Source organism: Platichthys flesus, chromosome 7 (assembly GCF_949316205.1).
Source record: "Platichthys flesus chromosome 7, fPlaFle2.1, whole genome shotgun sequence".
Classification (NCBI taxonomy): Eukaryota; Metazoa; Chordata; class Actinopteri; order Pleuronectiformes; family Pleuronectidae; genus Platichthys; species Platichthys flesus.
The window spans coordinates 22,082,446-22,107,035 of NC_084951.1; the positions used below are offsets into that span (position 1 = coordinate 22,082,446).

General features: G+C 43.5%; 3 protein-coding genes across 9 annotated transcripts in view; 1 reads left to right on the forward strand and 2 right to left on the reverse strand.

The window, feature by feature from the left end:
- Positions 1-4,426, reverse strand: part of LOC133956319 (ankyrin repeat and SAM domain-containing protein 1A-like) — a 62,270-nt gene extending 57,844 nt beyond the window's left edge. For 2 of the 6 annotated variants that reach the window (XM_062391261.1, XM_062391260.1), the window contains exon 1: positions 3,843-4,426. In XM_062391261.1, coding sequence (XP_062247245.1) covers positions 3,843-4,021 — 179 coding nt within the window. In that variant the 5' untranslated portion in view covers positions 4,022-4,426. The remainder of the gene's footprint in view (positions 1-3,842) is intronic. The other 4 variants (XM_062391264.1, XM_062391262.1, XM_062391263.1 and 1 more) reach the window with 4 other exon arrangements.
- Positions 4,427-5,001: 575 nt separating this feature from the next.
- Positions 5,002-8,011, forward strand: taf11 (TAF11 RNA polymerase II, TATA box binding protein (TBP)-associated factor). The gene is made up of 6 exons (XM_062391266.1): positions 5,002-5,296; positions 5,499-5,673; positions 6,364-6,494; positions 6,596-6,683; positions 6,923-7,019; positions 7,152-8,011. The coding sequence occupies exons 2-6, from the start codon at positions 5,515-5,517 to the stop codon at positions 7,280-7,282; spliced, it is 606 nt and encodes a 201-aa protein (XP_062247250.1). The 5' UTR covers positions 5,002-5,296; positions 5,499-5,514; the 3' UTR covers positions 7,283-8,011.
- Positions 8,012-8,112: 101 nt separating this feature from the next.
- On the reverse strand, positions 8,113-24,159 carry bltp3a (bridge-like lipid transfer protein family member 3A). Of its 2 annotated transcripts, none has more exons than XM_062391259.1 (21): positions 23,962-24,159; positions 21,740-21,902; positions 19,887-19,925; positions 19,559-19,650; positions 19,283-19,472; positions 18,882-19,022; positions 18,600-18,770; positions 17,638-17,818; positions 17,375-17,458; positions 16,610-16,780; positions 15,977-16,095; positions 14,803-14,944; positions 14,406-14,599; positions 13,126-14,312; positions 12,830-13,008; positions 12,614-12,753; positions 12,318-12,468; positions 11,657-11,916; positions 11,275-11,383; positions 11,114-11,178; positions 8,113-10,645 (listed from the first exon to the last, which is right to left on the reverse strand). In XM_062391259.1, exons 1-21 carry the CDS (start codon positions 24,003-24,005, stop codon positions 10,529-10,531), a joined length of 3,939 nt encoding a protein of 1,312 aa, XP_062247243.1. In that variant the 5' UTR covers positions 24,006-24,159; the 3' UTR covers positions 8,113-10,528. The 2 variants fall into 2 exon arrangements, with proteins under 2 accessions (XP_062247243.1, XP_062247242.1); XM_062391258.1 differs by having other exon boundaries at positions 16,598-16,780.
- Positions 24,160-24,590: the final 431 nt, after the last annotated feature.

Here is a 24,590-nt window from a genome sequence, read left to right on the forward strand (position 1 = left end):
CCCTCCACACAGACACGTGTGTGGAATGCATCACTGCTACTAAGTGCTTGCGTTCACAGACTACACAAACACGGGGCCCGTAAACATAACGCGCCGAGCAGAGCATCCCAAACTCAGATGCTCCAGGAATGCTAACAGACTGGTGTTAGATTTCCCAGCTTCCACCGCTCCCTGCTCCGTTGAACCGGCTACAGTTTCTCTCAGTTCAGAGGTCAAGAACTGATGAAATGTGAATGCCAGGCCTGCTGTGGGCTAGCTTTGAGTTACCTAGTGGGGATCTGAGGATTGGGCCATTGCTGTAAAAGTGAGAGAGACACTGCCTTGTTAACACTGTGGCTGCACTTACAACAGGCTCGGACTCTGATAGCTGCTAGGAAACCCAGCAAAGGGCCGAGGGGGTGACAGATTTCTGCTGTGAACCTGTCGTCAGCAAACGCAGCATCACAAGTCCCACTCTGCACCTTCACACTGACATGCACATAGATCCTATTAGAAAAGAAGCTTCAAGGAGTTACTGTTATCTTTTTTATAGGGACAGTATGTGCTCATTATCATGCAGCAGATATTCCCTCGGCTGACACCGGTCTGAGAGCATGGGTTTGCCTGGGACGAGCCAGAAATGGTGGATGTAATGGGACGGAAAGATCTGGAGTTGTGCCCGAGCCTCTTAAAATGCAAACCGAGCCATTACACTGATAGAAACTCTTCCCTCCCTAGGATTCAGAAAAAGAAGAAACCATAATACAGAAACCTCGATTCAAAAGGAAATCTTCATCGCAGCAATTTTGAGAAAGCCCATCTTGATTCAGCCGATAGTGATGGCAAACATTAGCCTGAATGAGGCTCCTCTTAATAGGTGGTCCGAATGACAGCTCAATTTTCTTTGTAAAACTAAAAAAAAATATATAATAGTCTTTAGGGACGCAAATGAATATGAAAAGCCGCCATTCTACGCTTTGTCAGCTGGACAAAGGACACGGCTGTGAATCTGGGAGACGAGCCCTCATCTGGCTAAACTCTCAGAGCCTCTGTCCAGAACCCCGTGCATTCCTCTGTTAAGTTCCCCTCAGTGGGCAGGCACTCTCCCTGCCAGGGACTTGTCTTACCTCCGGTCTGACTGCAGCAGCTGCCTGCGTTTGGACGACCTGGACCAGGAAGTGTTGCTTAAGAGCACTTCCTGTACACCCCTGGGATCAAAGCAGGTCATGGGGCCGACGTATTGAGGTAAACAACACCTCAAGTTAGCCCTGTAACAGGCCTCAATATGGACTAACCAATACCGCCACGCACTATTGTTACAAGCTATTGTATCCACCACTGCACGGTGGCACTATAAAAGCAGGACCATGACCTTCCTGCTTGAAAGAGAAGCCCTGCCCGGCTCATTTTGGTGTTAATGGAGCACCAGAGAACAAATGTTTGGGGCGGCGACAGTGTTAAACATGCAGGGGTCAGTGCCGATCCCATGGCAGCCGCCGGGATGCAGCCTCCTGGGAAAGCAGACATTCCGCAGAGCAGAGCTGTACAACTGCCTGGTTACAAAAACACAACAAGTCTTGACATGCGGGCCATTCCAGAGCAAGAACACTAACAAACTAGTGGAAACACACACAACATGCCTTCAAAGCCTGGTTATTACGGCCATTAGGTCTGATTATTCATCTGTATGACCTGTGGTGCACACATGAGGCCAAACTTCCTGCTCTCACACCAACGCAACAGAGAAAGTCGGATTCACTGATGAATGTCTCTGGCTTCCGAACAAAATAATGAAATAGCACAGAATCGTTCCTACATGATGATCAACACAGGCTGAAAATCTGCTGAGGAAAGCTGTCGTCCCTACAGATCAAATCTCCTTTGACAGGATTACAAGGCTACACTTCCCAACTATGGATGATTAATAAGTTACAAAGACATTCTGGTAAAGAGGGTAAAAACACACACACACACACACACACACACATAAACGCCAACCAACAGCCACTGTAGTCATTCACTGGGAAGCCCTTTAAATGTGTATTGACATTTTCATTATGCAAACTAAATCAAATGCACACAATAGCAACAAGTCCCCCGGGCTTTCCTCTGGTCAATAATCTCAGAGCTTTTTTTATTCAGAGTCTTTCCTCTCAACTCAGGTGTCCGGAAGCACCGTGGTCTGTTAGGTACAACCGCCATCAGTCAACTCATTTCCAACCGAGACTGGCCAATAATTTTCCCCCGAGCCAACATTGCCCCACATTGATTGCACAATACCGAGACAGATGACACAACGGTCTCTTCAGCACGCCCACAGATCTGAGAGCAGAAGACGGAGCCGGCATCGACTGCACAACATCACTGAAGTGGATCCTGGATATTTACAACAGGTTTAATGTAATGACCTCGGATTGAATGATCTGAGCTGAGTAACGCGGTGATGCGTCACCTCGGCCAACGCCGTCACACCGTCCCTCAGGTGAAGGCGGCTCCCACAGCAACAATACTTTGTTTTGATTGATGCCGGATGTTCACCTACATGTGCTTGTTACTAAAATGAGGAAGTTTTAGACACACAGCTCTCCCTGACCATAAGTTTAAAAGCTTTAGTCCAATTGTACGTGTAAGGCAGAGGAGAGTGGGCTCAGTCTAAACAATAACACTGTTCCTTTCTTTTTTTAAATGGGTGTCAACATTGCATATCGCACACTGGCTATCTCAGTAAAGGCTGTATTGTAAAACTGGATCAAATGCTCTCTCTCTCTCTACAGCCCAGGGAATTTCAGCAATTAGGTTGTGGTAAGCCAATAACTCTGATAACATCAGCAGGACAAAATGAAACTCGTAACTTATCAGATCGATTATAGTCGATACTACTGTTTAATATAACCCAGAGGTAGAAGGACTGTGTATTCGGAGGGAGGTCTGGCCAAGCTGCAGGTTATCAATGCAGGGAAGAATTTGATGCAATCTTAGATTAACACAAACAGCACAGGACCACGGACTAGTGACTCAGGCAATTTGACAAATTACTCTTTCGATGACTTAACTGTATCTTTTAAGTGTATTAATCTTTACGGGCAGAGAATAACAATATCAAACCATTTTACAAATCTGAGGTACAGCAGATCAAGTATGTTTTGTACTTCCTCACTGTGGTACAACACATATTAATCTTAGTATCTGTATACTGTGGTATATGCGGAGGCGACAGATACTGTGTGTTGACTGTACTTTGCTTTATTCTATGGAGATTAGTAATTATAGGGAGATATTAGAAGGACAAATAAGCCTTTGGGTGACAAGGGAAAACCTCATGAGAGCAGCTAAACCTCTGTAACCTTCATGGTGGGTCTTCTGCAGGATGTTAAACCCACATCAAATGCTAACCTCACCAAGGCATTTGCTCTTTGAGGTAAATAGATGTTTTTTTGTTTTAAGTGGGTACAGTAAGGTTCCTAACAACTGGATCTCTGCTCCTCCTTCCCCACTGAGAGCTCTCAGGTCTAGACTGTGTGTAAGCTATTAATAATACATGTGCACCCGTTCTTTTTTAAAGGGAAGAAACCCTGAGCTGCTTTATTGCACGTTTCTCTAGTTAAATTGCACAATTGCCTTCTGAGGTGTCGGTGCACATTTCAGTGAAAGCTGGCAGGGACTCAGCTGCCTGCGAGCTAACAAAGAAGCATGCCCCTGCTCCGGTGCTGCACTGGTTTGGTTTGTTTGTTTGTTTGGCAAATGCAAAAAAACATGACTGTAACTAACACTGATATTGAAGATTGGGATGAGCTCTGAACGATCAGGTCATTTTAGACTGGGAAGACACTGGCTCCCAGTCAGGTATACCCGCCTCTGCCTACCTGAGCAGACTGGAGAGCGGGTGAGAGGAGGCTCCGTGGCCGCCACTGCTGCCACCTCCGCCGATGCCCGACGACCCACCGCCGGTGCCCGCTGACTGTCGCTTCCCGGATAAAAGCTTCTCCACGGCGGCCAGGTTGCCCGTGCGCGCCGCCTCGAGCAGCTCCTGCTCCTTCCCCATCGCGGATCCCGGAGAGAAGAAGAAAAACCCCGGAGGAGGCGCGGGGAAGAGAAGGAGAAGGGAAAGGGGAGAAGGGGGGGGGGGGAGTCGGTTGCGGGAGTGAAATTCCTCTGCGATCCCCGATGTCAAGTTATTCCTCCCGGATGCTTCTGGAGCTGGAGCTGGAGCTGCCGCCGCTGGATCCCTGAGTCCCGGTCCACGGTGCCGCCTCCGCCGCCTCTGGAGCTGGAGCCGAAGGGGGGGTAAAAGTTTGGCTCAGCCGCACGGAACCAGCATCGAGTAAACTTCCTCTGACCGGTCCGCTGCGCCTCGTCCGTCACTTCCTCGAAACTGCCCTTTCTTCTTTCTGCTGCTCAAGCCCCAGACCCTGCACGCGCACGAGCCCGAGCGGCTGCACACACCAGCTGGATGGGTGAAAGCAAAATGGTGCCTGTGCCACTCAGAGGCAACTACACCCATCCAGTTGGTTAAAGATCTATTTTAACACCACTCCTAGTATCCACATTTCCAAAACCTATTCTTTTTTTTTATAGTTTTATTCTAATTTTCACTTATCTACATTATTATTATTATTAAACAAGAAGCTTGAATATATTCTTTTTTTAATCCAGAAATACAATCACTTAATTAACAAGTGTGCACAGTTTGTAAACAATGACGGAAAGTACATGCATTCATTTAGTTCTGCTGATAAAACTGTGTCAGATTCCCACATGTGTGTAAACTGGGACATTTCATCACATGTTATCAGCTGACCACTCACAGTTTGAGTAAAATGAAAGGGAAAACAGTGGGTATGACTGTTTAAAACTTTAAAAGTTCAATATGTAGTGGGAGATAAATGTAGTTAAACCATTATTTTATTAGGTGATAGCATAAATAAACTGTAAATGTCTTGTTAAGTGTGTGTATTTTACGTGTTTGGCACATAGACTGTAGGTTGGGCACAAGTTGTCCTTGTTGTTGCTGCTTAGTGTTAATAAAGTTCTTACAAAGCGGAAGCGGAAGTGAAGGATGCATGCTAATGAAAGTTAGCATTGTCGATGCAACCGTGGCTCCCAGACTTGGTGACTTGCTTATAGTGAATTAACCGTGTTCGTATAATAGTCACGTGTATTTGTGTGACTGTTTTAATGCGCTAAAGCAGGTAAAGTGAATGTGTTTCGTTAACCAGCGTCAATTACGGAGCTAGCATTAGCTTAGCTTCATCGTTAGCTTAGCTTTACCTTAGTTTAGTTGTCGCTACTGCTTTGTTGACGCCTGGCTACAGAAAAGGTAAGTTCATCTGTTAGACCCACCTCCATTCAGATGTTTTTCTATAAATGACAGAATTAACACAAGCTCACAAACTATTTGTTAGTAGTTTGTAAACATGTCATGTCCCGTTTGCTCAGTCTTGAGCTGGGAACTGAAGTTTAACTTAACTCTTTTCCAGTCAAACCAGTGACTTATCATCTATATCTTTGTCATTGCACAGGTGGTGAAGCTGCATCATGGCGGACCCTGCACGAATCAAAACCGAGGACAAGTCCGCGAGGAAAGCCTCAGAGGATCATCCCAAATCAGAAGAATCCGAAGATGCAAAAGCCAAATCATCCCATGAAAGCAAGGAGTCGTCCTCGCAGGATCCGTCCAATCAGGAAGTGAAAGCTGTGAGTTGTGAAGCTTCGTTTCTCTCAACACCAGAGGAAGTGATGGAGTTCACATTAAACAACCTATGGACCTTTCCTCTTATTACTAAATAGCTTTACACCACCTCCCTGCTAAGAGACATGTGTTCACACAAGTGTTGTTGAGATGCCTGAATGGTTCAGATAACAAAACACTACTACTTCATGGTAATTGTAAGTATAGAAATGACAACATTCTTTCTATCCTGATTTAGATCAACAATAATCTTCTAATATCCCATTCAACACAATAAGATAAACACAATGAAAACATCTTACATTTTAGATGTGGCTTTAGTACAAGCAGCCATAAGAAAAAATGGTTTCAATGAACGACTATCTGATCTGAGTTTGGGTTGAAAAACAAACAAAGAACATCAAACTCACATTGTGCATTTGATATCAAATAATGATTGCAAGGAAATGTAAACTTCTAAGAAGCTAGATACTGCAGATTTATACTGACTTTACTTATTTGAAACAACAACAGACTTAAAAAGGATAATTGGACACAATGTTTAAAAATACTATATCCAAAAGGAAATCTCTATAAAATAGTACAAACTGAAACCATATACCTTACCAATTACCATGGCTGTGTGTATATGGTGGTTTTACAAACATCATCCCCTTTTAGTAGCTATACAAATCATTTCATCTTCCTCTGTAAAGGAAACAGCAGCTGGAGAAGATGAGGAGGAAGGAACCTCCGGTGAGTCTGCGGCCAAAAGACTGAAGGTGGAACCAGAGAAGAAGAAGGAGAAACGTCTCAAGGTTGATGAAGACGAAATACAGAAGATGCAGTAAGATAAATCTTTTTTTTTTTTTAATTCTTGTAATTTGCACAAGCTTCTTTTTTTGCTTAACTTCACCATCATCTTCTGCTCTCCCTGTTTTGTTTAAGGGTTCTGGTGTCGTCCTTTTCTGAGGAGCAGCTGAATCGCTATGAGATGTACAGACGTTCGGCCTTCCCCAAGGCCGCTATTAAGAGGGTATGCCGTTAAAGACACTGGCCTTGTTTTTGAAATTAAAAATTAGTGTCTGCGGTTGTGAGCTCAAACCCTGGTTGATAACTCTGCTCATATCTATTCAAGCAAAAATGCATCAGGAAAAGCTCCCTTTCCTCTTCCTCCATTTCCATAATCTTCCCCCTATTCTTCCTCTAAATGACCGGTACCCAACACATTGTTGCTCATGGCAGCTAAATATGTTCTTCCTTTTTTACCCCCAGCTGATCCAGTCAATAACAGGATCCTCAGTGTCTCAGAACGTAGTGATCGCCATGTCTGGTATTTCAAAGGTTTTCGCCGGGGAAATTGTTGAGGAAGGTGAGTGGCAGACTAACAAAGAATGTTCAGACAAAATCCTTCAAATTTGTTTAAATATAAGCTGGCTTTATCTGACCCATTTCCCAGCGTATAAGAGTCTTAATGTCATGTTGGTTCTCTTTGTCCCTGCAGCGTTGGATGTTTGTGAGAAGTGGGGAGAAACACCACCTCTACAGCCCAAACATATGAGGGAAGCTGTGAGGAGGTTGAAGAGCAGAGATCAGATTCCCAACACCAAGTTTAAGAACATTGTCTTTCACTGAGGCACCAGAGTTTTACATCGTTTGGGGATCATGGAGACGGAAATCGGCTGTGATTAAAACGTTGGACCGTCACATGTCAAAGTCCTGTCCTGGAACATTTCAATGATCCTGGAGCCGACCAGAGGCTGATCATTCTCCAGCTCAGTGTTGACTGCAGCACTGAACAATAAGCAGAAGAGTTAACCTGCCATTCACCTCTTGTTGTCAAAGCTTAATGTTACATTTAGATTTGATAAAATTCTAATCATGTATTATGGTTGTAAATACAGTTTTATACTTGAAAACCAGTAATGTTTTGTTTTGGTGCCGTAGTTATTTTTATGATTCAGTGAACTTTGGACACATGACTTCTCATTAGTGGTGAACCTTGTCCCTCCTGTTCTTTTCCAACCTGTGAGAGCCAGGAGGCGACTCAAACATTTGCTTTCTGTGGTGAGGCAAGTTGCAGTGTGGTTTTCAACCTGTGATATTTGCATAACATTGCTTATGTCTGCTCTTATTGAGAGGAAGTGGTTTGGATGGGAGACAATGGAATATTTTTTCCAGATTTAAAGGAAAAGTATTTCTCATCTTGGTTTGTTATTGGTTGCCAAATAAATCAGATGTTCAGGTTTTATTTGGAAATATGTGACACAAACTTATCACTAGTAAAATTACTAATGACACTTGGAACAGACCATGTTTTGTACATCGATTAAATCAGACACAACTGAGAAGTGTTCAGCAATTCATTTATTCTGTCACCTTTTTCAAATATGTTCCACATACTTTGGTTCACAGAACCAGTTTTAGATTAGTCTTAATGAACTGTTAAAGACAATACAAAATTCAATGTAATTCTACAGAAATGGAAAAAAAAATACTGTCGACAGGGTCTGCGACTTCTGCTGCCACGTAGGAAGATATCACAAGGAGTCCTCTGAAGTGATTTACATTAAAACAAGTGCAATTTCCAGTGAAGTTACTACACAAGTGCAAGTAATTCACAAGGCATATACAACAAACATCACTTCAGCACATGCACCGAGAGAGAGAGAAACCCCCTGAAGTGAGTCCTGCTTCGCTCTCTCCATCCATCTCATCTTTTTTCATGGCACACTGGGTAAGGGTCCAGTTGTCATGGAAACCCTGGCCTGCTCTGGAGTGCAAAAAGGAAGTCAGCAGGTATCAGCACCAGTTAGTCTGCAGCTCGGGGGGGCTACGTGTCACTGAGGCCTGACAGAGGAGTGAGCCACTCTACAGCTACATACGTCCTATCCAGACTGGGACGTTTAGTTTCGTACCAACACAGCCTTGTTTACTGAGGTCATGCAAAATCATATAACACCTAGAGCTGAGGAGAAGATTCACATCTACAAGTGACACTGAGGTTAAAGGGCAGAGCTGCTGCCTGGTTACACAGACGGAGGAGATGTGCAGTCCACATGCAGTTGAGGGGGAGACACCCTCAAACCTGACAGACGAGTAAATTGATTTTCTTTGATATAAGTAATGTTAAGAACGCAACATCAACCATATAGTGTTACTGTTCGTTGTTGTGATTTTGGTTCAAACTTTCTTTCTATTGCTTCAATATTTACATTCCTCTTTAAGAATGGGAACATATCATTCAGAGCGTGCAAGGCAACCACAGATTGAAAAAAGGGAAAAAGATAAATACTGATGAATTCTGAATGAGCAGTGCTGTGGCGAGACACAGCCACTAGAGGTCTCTAGGGTGCAGAATGAGACACTGACATGAGTGAGCTGTGGATGTAACAAGGAATCAGAAACAAATTCTAGAGAGAATTCATGAAATGAATGTTACACAGATGAACAAATATATCATTGTTTGAATCCAAGCATGTAACAGATGTATGCAGGATTAAAGGAAAGTGACAAATTTGAACTTTTAACCGGCCTCAAAAACTGAAATATCAGTTTTTGTTGGGGGCTTGATAACATACATAAAACACAATGTGAGTTTAAGCAGTACCGTAGCTTGTTTAAATGTCACTTTCTTTGATTGATATGGCTTCAACACAACGTTGTCAATCTGGTCGTACAAAAACTCAGGTGTTGACAAAACTAAAATACACACATGTAAAACAACAAACACAGCGAGCGCTTAGTTCATCATGTCTGATAACTAAACATGATCAATGTGTACAGAGGTAACAACACAAGCGGTCTGACTTGTTTCCTGGCAAGCTACAAAACATGTGTCAAGTATTCTATCTCTGGTTTTGCTGGTAAAATGAAAAACACCAAACCAGTTACAATACTGAAGGTACCGTGCAACCGGGGGGGGGGGGGGGGTATCGTTTCACAGTACAAAAGAAAAACGATGAACCTTTCACAGCTCGGAGAATAACACAACACTTGGGAGTCGACCTGCTTTCTGAAAACACAGAACTTGTTAAATTTGTGTGACCACTGGTGATAAAACAACACAACACTCTGACACATCCCTCCCTCTCTCTCTATGAAAGCAGTGTTGTTATGCTTCTTCCTTCTTTTCTTTTTCTTTATTAAATTAAAAAGTGCATTGATGTCCCTACCTATTGAATCACATCTCCAACAACAGGTGATATCTTATTATAATACTTGTAAAAGTAAATGAAAACATGGATCTATTGTATTTAACACTTAAACGAAGGAACTCTACGTCACTTAGCCTAACGTTATGATATCTGTAAATGTGCCATGTGTAAAATAGCACTGATCACAAAGCATGCTTGACAGTAACTTGTGTATTGTTTTGCAGAAGGAGCCACTGATGCCTGTCTGGCAGTGTCAGTGCATGTGAAGAGGAGGTTTTGGCTCGTGCCTGACTCAACAGTTTCGTAACACTAATATTAAAGTGGAGAGGAGTACAGCTTGATGATGTTTACTCTTGCATGCTTTGTGACAATCACTGAAACTACACACTGAGTTCACTGTCCACACCAATGTGAATGAAACAACCACAATATCTTGGGTTTAGTGACGTAGTGAGGAATATCGACACTGCCAAGTTCAAATATAGTACCAATAATGTACCTATAAGTTAGTCCACTCGCTTCCCCTTTAAGTGGTTGTTATAAGGGCTCTTTTCGAATATCATGAGTAGCATGATAATAGAATGGGAAGTGATCCAAAGCCTCAACTTTCATTTTCAGCTCAAACATGACTAATGCCCTGACATGTCTTTACGTGAGTCTTCAAGTTTCCTGAACTTCATCCTGATATGTCCGATCTCAGTCAGTCAGCACTGAGGATCGGGGGTCAGAGAGTGAACGCGGGGTCATACTTCCTGACCTCCAGAAGGAGGCGCTCTCTGTCACTGAGGGCCTGGGTGAGGACAGCCTGGGCATCAGAGAGCTGTGACTCCACAGTCTGTCTCTGTAAGCACAGGATGAGTGAATCGGTTAGTTTCAGCTGCAGGAAATGGAGGCGCTGGCTACATGCTCCACGCCAAGAGGGCGGATATCAGATTCTGACAGACAGCAACAGGTGTCATCACGATACCATTACACAAGCTTGTATACAGAGACATTCAACACCTCTGCTGTGTGTATCTTAGAGCTGACCAGTGATCAGTTTAACAGCTGTAATTAAGACTGAAGATATCTGAAACATGAGCGGAAACTAATCTGATGAGTCAAACTCTGCTGCAGTTTGACAGGACTCTAAAGATCTGATGAGGAAATTACATAATATTTTTTGTATGTGGCTGAAAAAGAGTCATAAATGGGAAATTTGATCAATAAAAAAGTTTATCAACTAAATTGTTTTGAGTTCCACTTTCCATATTTCATTTTTTAGATCAATCTAGTACAGCTGTACTTTGTTAGTTTAGTTTTCCCTTACCTCTTTCTTCTGTGGAACAGCACAGGAAGTGTCTGTGTTGTCTGGACCAGCCACAGGAGCACCTGCTAAGGATTCAACCAAAAAAGAAACTGTGACTATCACTTCCTGTTCATCGTTCTGTGACTATGATAAAAAATAATACTGGGTCTTCTCTTGCCCACCTTTGAGCCTCATGATGCCATCGTCACTGCGCTCCAGGAGAAGCTGATCCACGATGAAAGTGGCTGGGACAGGTTGAGGGGCTGTGGGATAGTTTCTAGGGCCGTCATCCTAAAAAAAAGAAAAGAGGAAGGGATCCTGTTAATTCACCAATGTACAGATTCAATTCCATTTACTTCTAAATACCAGGACTGGCCACTTAGCGAGGTCATTCTGTTTACAACAAACAACAACGCAATTTGTTGAGGTCGCTCAGTTCAGTTCAGTGGAGAAAAACATGTTGACATCCAATTGTGTCAAATATTTAAAAGAAAATGTAAAATGCAATTTCAACCAACATCTGACTTTGCCTGACCACAAATCCAACCAGGACCAATAACCAACCTTCATGGTGATGGTGATGTTGCTCATGTGTAACTTCATCGGTTGGCCATCGACACTGAATTCGTCTTCCAGGAAAGGCCCGAGGTTAGCCACTGTGGAGGCTAACAACTCGGCGTGGCAGTCCTGCACTCTCACATCCAGGAACCCCAGAGACTCAGCCAGGGACGAGTGTCGGGCCGCAGACGGACCCATCTCTGCTCGCATGCGCACCACTGGAGACCCACCTCGCCCGTCCTGGTTCTGGACTGGTCCACCTGGAGCTGCGGAAATGAAAAGGAGAAGATACATTTATGTGAACACTTTACACTGCAACCAGGCTATACAATATATAGCTATGTAGAAACCATGTTTTGATTTGAGGGCATTTATACAGAAGAAAAAGAGTGCTTATAGGTTTTGTGATTATACTATTCAGCTCAGCAGTGGTGCCAATCGTTAAACCGGTCATGACTTGTTTGTTTGAAATTGCAGAACATTTAAATTAAACTTAAAATAAACTTCTGGAAGTTGATTGATCATATTTCTTAATCCCTTGTCTTACTAAATATATCCAAAACCCTGATCTACATAAACGCTTTGTAGAATGTGATTAGCACCTGTAAAATAAGGACTCATAGCAAATACAAACAGAAAATGTCTGTGTCCACAATAACCAGTTTACCTTGTACGAGCCCAGTCAGCAAGTCGGACACCTTGATGGTGCCCATCTGCACAGGGCTCAGATTTTGAGCTTCCACAGCCACAACTTGGTTTTCCCCCTTTACTTCCATGGTACAGGCTGCTCCACTCATGATCAGTAGCAACACCGAAGACTGAAACCACAGCACAATGAAGTCACACTTCAATTGATTTCAATTATTCTTTGAGATATTTGCTCAGGAACATAACAGAACTCCAATGTTAAACAATTAACCAGCTTTAATTTGTATAGAACTTTATATCAGAATGGTAACCCACCATGTCCTCGGACACGTCCTCAGTACTTTGGGAAAGGGAGCTGCTGAGGTCAGCTGATGAACCCCCCTCTGTCCCCAGGGCGGGGCTTCCCCGGCTGCCTAGAGGAGTGTTGTAGGGACGCATGGACTCCACACCTGACTCTGGAAACAAAATATAAAGCTGCAGTAGGTGCCGCCTGAGGTATTCAGAGAATTTGTTATGGAAACTTTCAAATACCGGAGTCCATGAGAATAACAAAATTGTCGCTGTCACTATCCACATGATTCTCATCAGGTAGGCTGCCCTCCAATATAGCACTATCGAAGGAATGCTGGGAGGGAGACTGCTTCATCTGTTGATGACGCAGGCCGGCAGCCAACGAGGGGGAGGACTCATCTGAACGCTGGACCTGTTCCCTATGAAAACACAGGCATTAACACAGGAAAGCAGGTAGTGCACAGCAGGGGTCCAGGCACACAAACACAATCGTATTGTTGTCACCAACAACCCAGCAGGAGATCACTGGCACTTACTTTTGACTGAACAGTTTGCTCATCCCGGAGCCGCGACTCAGGAGGCTAAATGCATCTTTTGTTATTGAAAACGCTCCTTTGGTCATGTCCAGTGAGGCACTGATGGCATCTTTAGTCGCGTCCTTGGTGACGTTAATGGCGCTTGACAGCTCTCCCTCCAGACTAAAGCTGGACGGCACACGGGACAGGGCAGGGGAGTGTCCAGGTGACAGGGGGTGTGAGAGGACAGCATTGTCCACTTGTGTTGACAAACCGTCCTGCTCCGGCCCCTCCTCCACAGCCTCACACGCCTCCTCCACGTGTTCATCCTGATCGAACGCAGAGGAGACGCCGTTTTCCAACCCACCGTCCTCCGGGACCAGCTCTGCCGAGTGATGAATCGGTGACATATCAGAGTCTGTCATGCTGTCTGTCTCTGGAGTGTGGGGGACCTCTTCCTCTGGCTCTGAGCTGACCGGTGGCAGCAGGAGACCGATTTCTGCCGAGTCCACCAGCAGGGCGACGCAAACAGAAGCAGGGTTGTTTGTCTTCTGGCCACGAGCCTGTTTAACATCTCGCAGATCCCGGCCCAGCTCGGCCCCCAACCGAGCCATGGAATCCTTCATTCTCAGCAGTGCTACATACTGGTAGTGGTTGAGCCACAATTTCACTGGAGTGGTGGTGTGAACCAGGAAGTGGATAGAGGCAAGCGAAGCCTCTTCCTGTTCTGGAGGAGGCTGGTGGGCTCTGCTGGGAGTGGAGGAGGAAGACGGTGAAGAGCTTTTCAAGGCAGCAGGCTGACACATCCACACGGACACGGCAAAGGGCTCGACAAAGGGCTGGGTCCGGCCTTTGGGGAATCGCCGAGCTCCATCGAAGCCCAGGGTTACACGGGACAGACCGAGGGACCAGACGTCCTGGGATCGTAACTGCTTTCCATCCAGAGGTTGAGGCTCCGTCTCCTGGGAGTGATGGAGGAGGGAGGAGGGGATGGGTTGGAAGGCACTAAGGTCTCTGGGGTAAGAGCAGGCTGACGTGGCCTGGAAGAAAGAGCAGCTGGAAAACTTGTCATAGATGGTGTGGAGGTCAGCTCTGGAGCCATGGGGGCAGAGGCGAGTGTTGCTGAGAGCCATCTGGGGAACGGTAATGCATAGAGACTGTGGACGCTCTGGATGGTCCAGTATGGAGGAATCCAAGGGAATGATCAACTATAAAAAAACATCAAACAAAAACAATTACATTACTTTTAAAGATGAACAATTAATCGAAAACCAAATCACTGCAAACCATTGTGTAATCACCTTAAGCTGAGCTGCATCCATGCGGACGTCTACATGCTCCTCAGCCTTGCTACTGTCTTGCAAATGGTAGAAAGCCTTGACCTGGTCCAGCGTGTGCAGCAGACCCCTGGAAAACAGATTGATCCACAGCACGCTGGCTGGGTCCACACACAGCTGCAGGCCGTTTAACTGGGCATACAGGTTGGAGGTGGGCACTGGGAGAAAGGAAGGTGGCAGGAGATGTTGATGGGGGGGGGGGAATTTTTATATCATCACTTATAAGTAACACAAAGTAAACAATAAACATGCTTTAACATATCGAAGAGAAATATGGTGGGGGTGACTAAATATGTTGGGGGTGACTAAACACAGCAAAGCAGAAGCACACAGTAACAATAAAAAAAAGACAAGTTGGTACCTGAGAGACTTGGGTTGTCAGGAAAGTAGTACTCAGTGAACTGCAGATGAATTGCTGGTGCGCTGTCTGGCAAATGCAGAGCTTTACGGTTGCAGGACAATAAAGACTGAGTCTTCTTGTTCTGACGGCCCCTTGTAGACACCTGCAGGTTGAGGATAGAGGACAGTGGGGGAAATATCACTACATGTGGGATTTGAAACACAATCAATCAATTCCTCAACAAAAGTAAACATATGCTGGACAGAACAGAGCTAAAACAGCTGAGTCTGCATATCAGGGACTTCCTGTCTTAAGGTGCGGGTGGTGTCCACACATAATTAATTTACATACAGAAAGTGTCTCTCGTTCTAACAAATGAGGAACTACAAGTGTTTTTAGCTGAAAATAACCCAGAAAACTTTCTCATTCTTTTGTGGTTAAACAAAAGTGTGAAATGCAAAACGTCCCGAGAGTGTGATTTGAATAGAAGCTGGGTTTCTCCATCTCGGGTGAAGATGAAACAGCAGCCAGCTGAAGTGACATTTATGGTGTTATTGTGTTCTCACTGTGAATATAGTAGTAATTTTGCCTAAAACCTCATGAATTTCATATTGAAATCTGTGGTCTTTAGTAAAGCAACACCAAGAAGCAGCCTTTACTTACAAAGGTAATTTGATGCCAAATATTTACACATCATCACATTAATATGTCAGTCAGCTCCTGTTCAAACAAACTGAATGGCTGCTCCGCAAAGTCTGTCATGCAGATGCCTCCGAGGCTGATGATCACACTGCAGCACATGATAATCTTAGCTGGCTAGGAAGAGCAGACTGTCCCTGTCTTTCCATCTTTAAAATGTCCAAGGTGAAGGGACTTTGTGAAGGGATTTTAACATTTTTTAAAGGAGACTCATATCTGCAGTATGTTTAGTGTTAAAAGTTGAGATACACTATTGTCACAGAACTATCCACTCGTGTATCTATTCTGTCGTTAATGTAATCCACCTTGAGGACCTGGTGGTCACATCTGGGGATATCATTTTATGAGTTAATTCTTTAAGATATGATTCTACAGGAGTATCTGCTCTGTGCTCTGTGCTTGGTGCTATGATCCACAGCAGATAACCACCTTCTAATTGGAGAGTAAAGCTTCTGTCAGAGCAGGTAAATCAAATCAGCGGATGATAAAAGCTTGCCTGGTGAATGTCCACGTCATCCACCCTGACCACCACGCAGCTCGACCGCAGCCTCTTCAGTGACGACCCGGTCGGAGCAGTGCTCCTGGGGGTCGGCTGTTCTTTGTCAGACTGTCCATCTAACGCGTTTACACAGGAGAGGAAACACTTCAAGTAACTCGCTTCCGCACAAGCAAAACAGAAAACACAGATTTTTATACAGATAAGGATTTTTGCCTCATCATAAAAATGTTATTCCTATTGAACCATATGTAGGTTTGTATGTCATAGTTTTATTATCACCACTGTGCACCAGTTCTCATTGATAATCTGATGTTGACAGCATCTCAGTTGTTTTTTCTGGCATTGACTGCTGCTACAAAGATTCTAAATAATCACGATTTGAAGTCACATCACTCAGTCTCCATCTGCAGATGGAGTTTGCTCAGTTGCCATGGAAATGTATTTGTTGATATATGGGGTGTCATATCAATTTTCAATTAGTGTTTCAGTGCTTCACCATGGCAACAGATCAATCTCCAGCCAAACTTTTAGAAAGTGGATGTAGAGATAAAACTGTTGTCACACCATTATTTCTTATGTCATTGTATCTGTTTTCCTATGAAAAAATCAAACCTGTACATTCATTCCTACTTTGGCCTGGCTTTGCAGGACCGTCCTTGGTTGGCCGGGGCCTCTCGGTGTGTGGCCCTGGGAGCCCGGAGGCCTCGACTCTCTTGTGGTACTCCTGCAGCAGTTTCCCAGCCCACTGGGCCTGAGCCTCCATGGCTCCACTGTGACGCTCCCAGTGTCGACATCCATCAGCTGGATTAGAGAAATATCAAATAACAGCTATGATTTTAAGTAATCAGTTATTATGACTGGATCAAGTCTGCAAATTATTGAAGAATGTGTTGGAACAAAAGAAAAGAAAAATACACAAATCAAAACGACAATTAAGGGCTCATACGTGGAAAGTCATGCTTTACCTAAATGAGGTCTTTAACTACTTAAAACTTAAACAGATCACTTGATGCAAGTCTACAACCCATGTGGAAAGCAAAGGAGTCGTAATAGTTTTCAAACCCAATATCCAAACATCAGCAGATACAGAATATGAACCGTGTTGTTTGATACAGTTTCCTATTTTCATATTCCAAAGCCTGTTATATAAAATAAAAGCTTTTTTAAAACTTTGTTTAATTGACCTTAAGAGCTTGGAGGCTGCTCTACATTCTACACTTCAGGAATTCCACAAAGACTAATGGCACTGGGCACACACTCTCAGGCCATTAGTCTGCTTGAATAGTAATCCTCCTAACAGCCACTCTTAACTGGACGCTGTGGTTTTTCGGTCGGACAAGTGCAAAGCCTCGGGGTGAGCGGCAGTTGGATTATGGTCGCAGTCATTACACTCACCAGGTCTGTGGATGGGATAGTAATCAAAACCCAGCTTCCTGAAGGTCAGCTGCATCGCACCCTGCACACCCGGAGGAGGCTCATCTGTGCAAAATCACATTACAGCCACATTAAATACTTAGCAATTTCCTCAAATTTAAGGGTTATTTTGAGAGTACTATCTTGGCTTTACACCCATACAGAGCAGCAGAAATATACTGGAGTTACAAGAGAATTTAAGCATTCTGATACTTTTAGCTTTAGTTGAGTCCTTCCCAACAAACCTTCATCCATTGAAGAACTATCGTTGCATATGTGTAAGTCCAATCGGGATATGAATGTGTGGTACGAAGACTCCTTTACATCGTAGAGATAAAAGTATTGACTCATGTTGTTGGGGGTGCCGGTCGGAGCAGGCGGGGACTCCGTCCACAAACTGTGGAGGCCAGGAGATGGAGGAGATGTCTGAACCACAGAGGGAAGGAAAACATCTCACAATGATCAACCAACAAAATTAGGGAAAAGTTTCTCACAACACAAATTCTCTTCTACAGAAAGTTCAGTGTCAGAGTCTTTCTCAGTGTCCCTGTAAGAGGAAACTGAATGAATAAATAACTGCAAACCAATCTGGAGTCTGACGTTGTATTGGTGGATGCACTGAGTTTGTTTTATTTATAGTAACAACTTTATTTTTATATTATGCATAAACAAGATTCAAATCAGCTGAAAGTGCTGATGTGAGGCTTTAACACAGTAGTTTTATTCATGTGTGGAGAGTAATATATTTTTTTAAAAAACATCAAAAATGAGATATAATGCTTTAAATAAATGTTTTTGTTTTGTTTACTGTATTAAAATTCTATTTCTGTAACATTTCTAAAATCATAATAGTTGAACTTCTTTTATATTAATAAACCTCAAACTGTCACTGTAATATTTTGAGTATCTATAACTAGATTTGCAAATACATTTTTGTGTTTGTTGTTGTTGTTGTTGTTGTTATCACTTTTCTTGCATTCGTGTTCCTGGCAGCTTTAAACTTAATGATAAATTGATGTTTGTCTGAAAACATTCATTTCACTGTCAAACATCAAATCAATAGAAATGTATGACTGCATCAAGCATAGATGTTTTAATCCTGACATTGGCCAAGATTATCCTTTACAACACATGAAGTATATGGTTTAAACTTCTTAACGTATATTGTCTTTTAACCAATCATCAGTGAGCAGGAAGGAGGCGGTACCTGCAGGGATTCGGCGGTCATGCTCTTCCTCTGCTGGGCCGACTTCTCCATGGCCTCACTCAGAGATTTGGCGTAATGAATGATCGCTTTGAGTTGAGAGTCAGTCAGCACCCAGAGCAGCTCGTCCAAAATGAAGAGCAGCTTGGACGCCAACACGTTACAGTCCTTTATCTGGATAGAACAATGAAGAATTCATTAGTTGGGCCAAATCACTTGTTATTGAGATGACTTTACACACGTGATATCTAACCAGTCCCATGAACAGTAGAAACCCAGTCGTACTTTGCGTTTGAGGGCGATGCGGATGCGTCCCTGGTTGGTGATGAGACGTAGCGGGGTGCTGCCCAGGTCCTGGTCATCGCTCTCAATGGCGTCCGCTTCGATTCTTAGACTCTGCCAGTTGATTTCTTTGAATGTCAAAACCTAATGGAAACAAATCAAATCAAAAATTTAAAACGATCAAAACAAAAAAAAAGCACAAGTTTCCAACATTTATATGAAATGATTGGAACTGGTGTGGTAAGGGGTAAGATCTGTTTTTAGACAAACAATAAAAAGCAATTCCCTCTAAGTGGATCATAAGATCTCATCTAAACATCGTCCCTCCAGCTAATAAGGACCAAGCAGGGCTCATGGGTTTCCTGTGGTAGAAGATTGCATGTAGTGGGTTAATGAAAGTTTACCTCTCCTCTCTTTGGGTCGGTGACGCGGGTGTAGCGGAGGTCACTGTGCTGCCATTTGGGGTTGAGGCTGTTGCCTTGAAGCTGCCAGAGCTCAAAGGAGGCGTGGAAGGCCTGAGCCTGCACCTTGATGGTGATGGAGTTGATTCTAACCGACATGCCCTCCACCACTTTCTCAGCGAAGCCGTACTCGCTGTGAAAGCACAACATAGAGATGAGCGGGGGCACATTTCACCCTGTCACCTGACATGTGATGTGGTTCAGGATTCATCGGCTGACCTCTGTCCTGCTGTAATAGCGATAGGAGACGGGCCGTTGGGTGGACGAGGCTCTTCACACGTCCTCATCTCCACCTCGACCTTATCCAAGAACTGCACAAGAGAGGAAACCAAAACACAGCATACCACTGAGAGTACGTAGAGATGGCCCTAAAATCTACCGATTATAAGCAGCCTAGGGAGCAGTATAAAAGTAAAATATCTGTAAAGGGCACTGCTGGAGTCATGCCAGTGTTTTCTTATTTTGGATTTTAAACACAGGGGAAGCTTCCTGTTGAAGAAATGTGGAGGAATTCTGCAGAGGGACAAAAATAGAATTTGTTCTTTACCAGGCAGATAGGGCTTGTTTTCAACTTGGTCCATTGTATCTGAAAAGAAAGGACAGCAGGGTCAAGAGCGTCAGTCACGAACACTTGCCACAGCACTCTGCACTGTTTGCCATTCACCGAGCACAAGAGCACAGGGACACTCAAGCTCCCACAACATGAAGCATACAACAACAATAACCTTCATTTCTGTCAAACTGAACCCAACACAGGAAATTAGAGACATAATGTCTGATTTCTTGATTCGAAAAAAAAAGGAAAAAGGATAATAATGTTCATAATGTTTGGCATCAAACAAGGTTAACAAAAATTTGTTTTTAGGACATGTTTAAATAGGTAAATTGACCCGCCCATTCACTGGAATTACCACATGGCAGTCGTATGCCTCAGTTCACCATATACAGTAACTACCCCTCCTACTACTGAGTTATGCTGCTGAATAATGGGCGATCAAGTGTCTGTGCAGAACATTATGATCTCATAGTGAATGTGACCTGTGACCTTTTGGATATAATATATCATTTTAAGGTCCTTTTACACATTAGTTTGAGTTTTTTTTCCAAATAAGTGCATTCAATCCTGAGTTATGGTCCCAAAAATAAAGGAGGATCAACCAACACAAAAACATAATGCGTTGTGCCACGGCTGTTGCCAGCAAAGAGGCATTGCAATCCACTAAACAGTCTTTATCTCTGGGAGCCTCACAACAAAAGAGTGTTTGTATAAACTAATATTACAGTTCAAGTTTCAAATTAAAGCTGAGTAAGCCTGAGGCATTTCAAAAAATAGTAAAAGAAAAACATGAATTTGTGAAGGAGATGCTTTTAAACAGGAGTCACTCTGTTGACTGGTGGTAACACAACAAACCTCAGTATTGGGTTGAACTGAAATGACTGCATCATGGTTGTATATCTCCACCAACCAATCAAGTTACACTTCTGATTCAGGTCAATCCAGACTCCTAAAATGGATGTGGCGACTTTTAGTGTCTGAGGTCGCAGCGACCTTGACTTTTCACCACCAATTTCTATTATCATTCACAAAACATAGAGTTGAACCTTTGAGCTCAATTTGAAGAAATTCCCTCAACGCCGGGTCACGTTCAAAACGCCAGAAGGTGTTTTAGGAAACCCCAGAGACCCTCATCGTTGCGTCCAATGCGATTTCTTGAGATATTTTGTTTTCAAGAGTGAGTGGGACGGACAGATGGATATAAAACCTCCAGCTAAAACTGTCACTGGTTTGGGGACAGATAAAATGAATGCTATAAAAGAAAGCTATAAAAATACCTCTGGGTTTATTTAGTCAATAAAATACAGTACAGCTGCAAACATAAAACCAACAAAGATACAGAAATACAAACACACATACATGTGCAATACCTCTATGTTATAATATTGGACGGACTCTTTAAAAGCTACTTTTAAATGTCATGTATTGAGGATCACAGAGCAGCTCCTTACAGCTCAATGTACAGCAGCAGCCAGTATATCTCAGGATCACTTTAGCCTCTGGCCTGTTGTGTCCCTCTGAATCACGACATGTCTCTCCATTATCAACAAGCAGCGCTGGTCTGGGAGATCACAGCGTCCTCTCTCCAGTGCCTCCAGCCATTGTGGCACTGCCACTGCTTATTTGCTCAGTGACTCTACACGCTTTCGAAAGCACCTCTTTGGCGTTAATAAACAGGAAACCTTTGATTAGTGTGAGAATCACCAAGGAGACAAGAGTCAAATTTACATAATTGGTGCAGCATTTCTGCAGCAGCCCTTGTGTTTCAATAGAAAGGGGAGAAAGCTGTGTTGCTGGTCACTCAGACCAGCAACACAATCAGGTTTGACTGGTCAGGAACGTACCCTGATAGCGGCTTTGTTGCAGTAGACCCGTGTGACAGCCAGCCAGGTCGGCAGGTCAAGCATGTTCTGCAGAACCTCCTCATCGAGTTCAAGGTTGGACAGCTGCCCCTCCCCCTTCAACGTGCTCAGGTTGATCTTGTCCGGGGACAGATTCTTGGTGAACCTGAGGAAAGGAACCAGATAAATACGTTAAGGCTAATTGTGTTAGAGGTGAGGACACACAGGCTGGATCTGGAGTGGTTCAGTGTAACTTCAATCAGGGAAACACCAGCAGATGTCACTGATGACCTAGAAGATACAAATTAATTATGCAGCTTGACTAAGATGAAGCAGTGCATCTGAATGAGTCATCCTGAGAAACCGAAGCAGCCTCCTTTATTTGAGTAAAGCCCATGCAGCTGCACTCCTCAACTGGGTTAAGAAGGCTAACATCCGGAGCTCCACCACCCTACAGCCCAACACAGGGTGATTATAGGTGCAATTAGAGCAAATCGATTAAGCACTTATTTTTAATTTAGCATTCATAATGTGATCGAACATTTTTCTGACAAGTCCATGAGACATTTTGGAAATCCACCAAGAAATTGTGCTGAAAAAAAAGCCACAGAATAAGTGTCTCAGCTTGAAGACGTGGAAATAGAGTGAACTTTGTCACAGCTGTTAACGCTGTTGGTGCCAACTCCTCGCTGCACCTGATAAACCTGACAAGCCGGTCAGAAGCTACTCAGTACAAGAATAACGGCTCAACAAGACCTGATCCACTGCTTTCCTAAAACTAACGTTTCATATCAACTCCCACACTCGAGGTAAAGATGCACGTTGACATGTCTGGACATACAAAACAGGTTTGACTCAACCGTACGACTTGTTCCTTTTTCTAACAAGTGCCAGATCGGCAGATAAGAGTGTAAAGAAGTGATTTGTGTGGCCTGCATGATTAAGAACTACACATAACAACAAAGACTAGTGTTTCTATTATTTCCTAAATAGGCTAATTGCTGAGATTAACATGGTTTAAGAGAGGATGAAATTCCACAGCTTCTTTAGGTAAGAAAAGAAACCATTGTGATAGTATCCTGCCAAAGCACAAATGTTTATTGCAATATAAAACAGTTAACACAAATAGATCAGCCTTTAAATGCCGACTCAATTTAAACCCAACAACCCTCAGTAGTTCACTGTGTGTAAATAAAACGCTCCACCTGTATGTTTAGGGCCAAACATACAGTGGCTGTGAACTTTATGATCACCCATTAACGGAGATGCTGTGTCCTATCTGGTGCAAATAATTGTTTCAATCACTCGGTGACAGCGACGACTAGAAGGAAAATAACCCCTCAGGCGAATGGAAAACCTCTGATTCAACACATACTGTTCACACTCGAGATCGACTTTAGCCTTTACCCCATCCAGCCGGGCTACGAGGGGCCTTTTTAACACTTTTCACCCAAATTACATTAGTTCACTGTGAGCTGGGCTAAACTGAGAGTGACAGAAAACAAAAACTAATTCTGCCTAAATAAAAACTAAAAGAGAGGATATCAGACGACATTTACGCTGAAAACAGGGTGTAAATTACCTAATTTGATTAATATATGTATGTCGGGGCTTACAGACACTTGGATGATACCACAGGAGCAGAATGGAGGCATTTTATATATATTTATTGTTGTCTTTTTACATTTGAAGAACTGCTCACCATTTGGCTGCAACTCTGTTTACCCATGAACCTCCAAAAGTATTTTTGTAGATGAGAGAATTTTCATTTTGGGGGTGAACTATCCCTTTCATGTGTCCACAGACAGACATGGGGTGTGGGAATGATGCTATTCAGGTGTAGATATTGAATAATCATAATGTAAGATATATAAGTAGACAGTTGGGTAAAGGCAGAGGAATGATTGGGCTCATTTAATCCAATATAGCAGCTTTCTAAAGCACATTAGAACGCAGAATACAGACGCTTTATTCTTCTTCTTCTTATTATATTATTGTTAACCAGACACACACAGACAGACAGTTGGTAAAGTGATGATGTGCTGAGATGATTTCCTGTCTTCACTGTCTCTGTCCAGTCTCCTCCGGTTCCCCTCGTGTGCAGCTTCACAGTTTGTGAATCGGTGCAAATGACAAAACACAGTTATCTGAGTTCCAGTCACTGACGTTGGACCCGTCCTGCAGCCGAGCTAACAGGCTAACGCGCAGACGAACCGGACACTTACCGGGACAAATGTTTCAGGATCTGCTTCTTGATGATCCCGGCCATCTCTCCTCGGGTCCGTGTCGCACGGAGCGGCGGTTCTCCCGGTTAAATAAACATGTACCGGCCGGTGGCAGCCTCCATACTGAGCAGGGAGCTAACTGTGAGCATCTTCTGCTAACTGCTGCTGCTGCTGCTGCTGCACAGCTACACTGCTAAACACCGGACACACACATGCACATATGCACACAAAACACACACACACATTCTATCTCTCTCTCTTTCTGTCTCTCGCACACACACAATAAACTATAGCAACCTAATGCTGCCATCTGCTGGATGTTCAGGGAATGAATGTGTGGGTAATAAAAATAATAGCAATAATATAAAGTCTATACTATGTACAAACATTTATAGCAATATGATTTATTTATTGTATAATATACACAGTTACTTCTACTTGTTTTTAACAAAACACAACGTTGCATTTGAAATCAAATGAAGTGTGCTGTGGGCATTGGGCAGATACAGTTATGGATACAGTTATTAGCCTGGGTGGCCATGTTTATTGTTTTACAGTAGCCCAGACAGGACAAACTAAACACCTTTTGAGTGGCAGTGGGGCTCACAAACAAGCCCCCTGCATCTCTG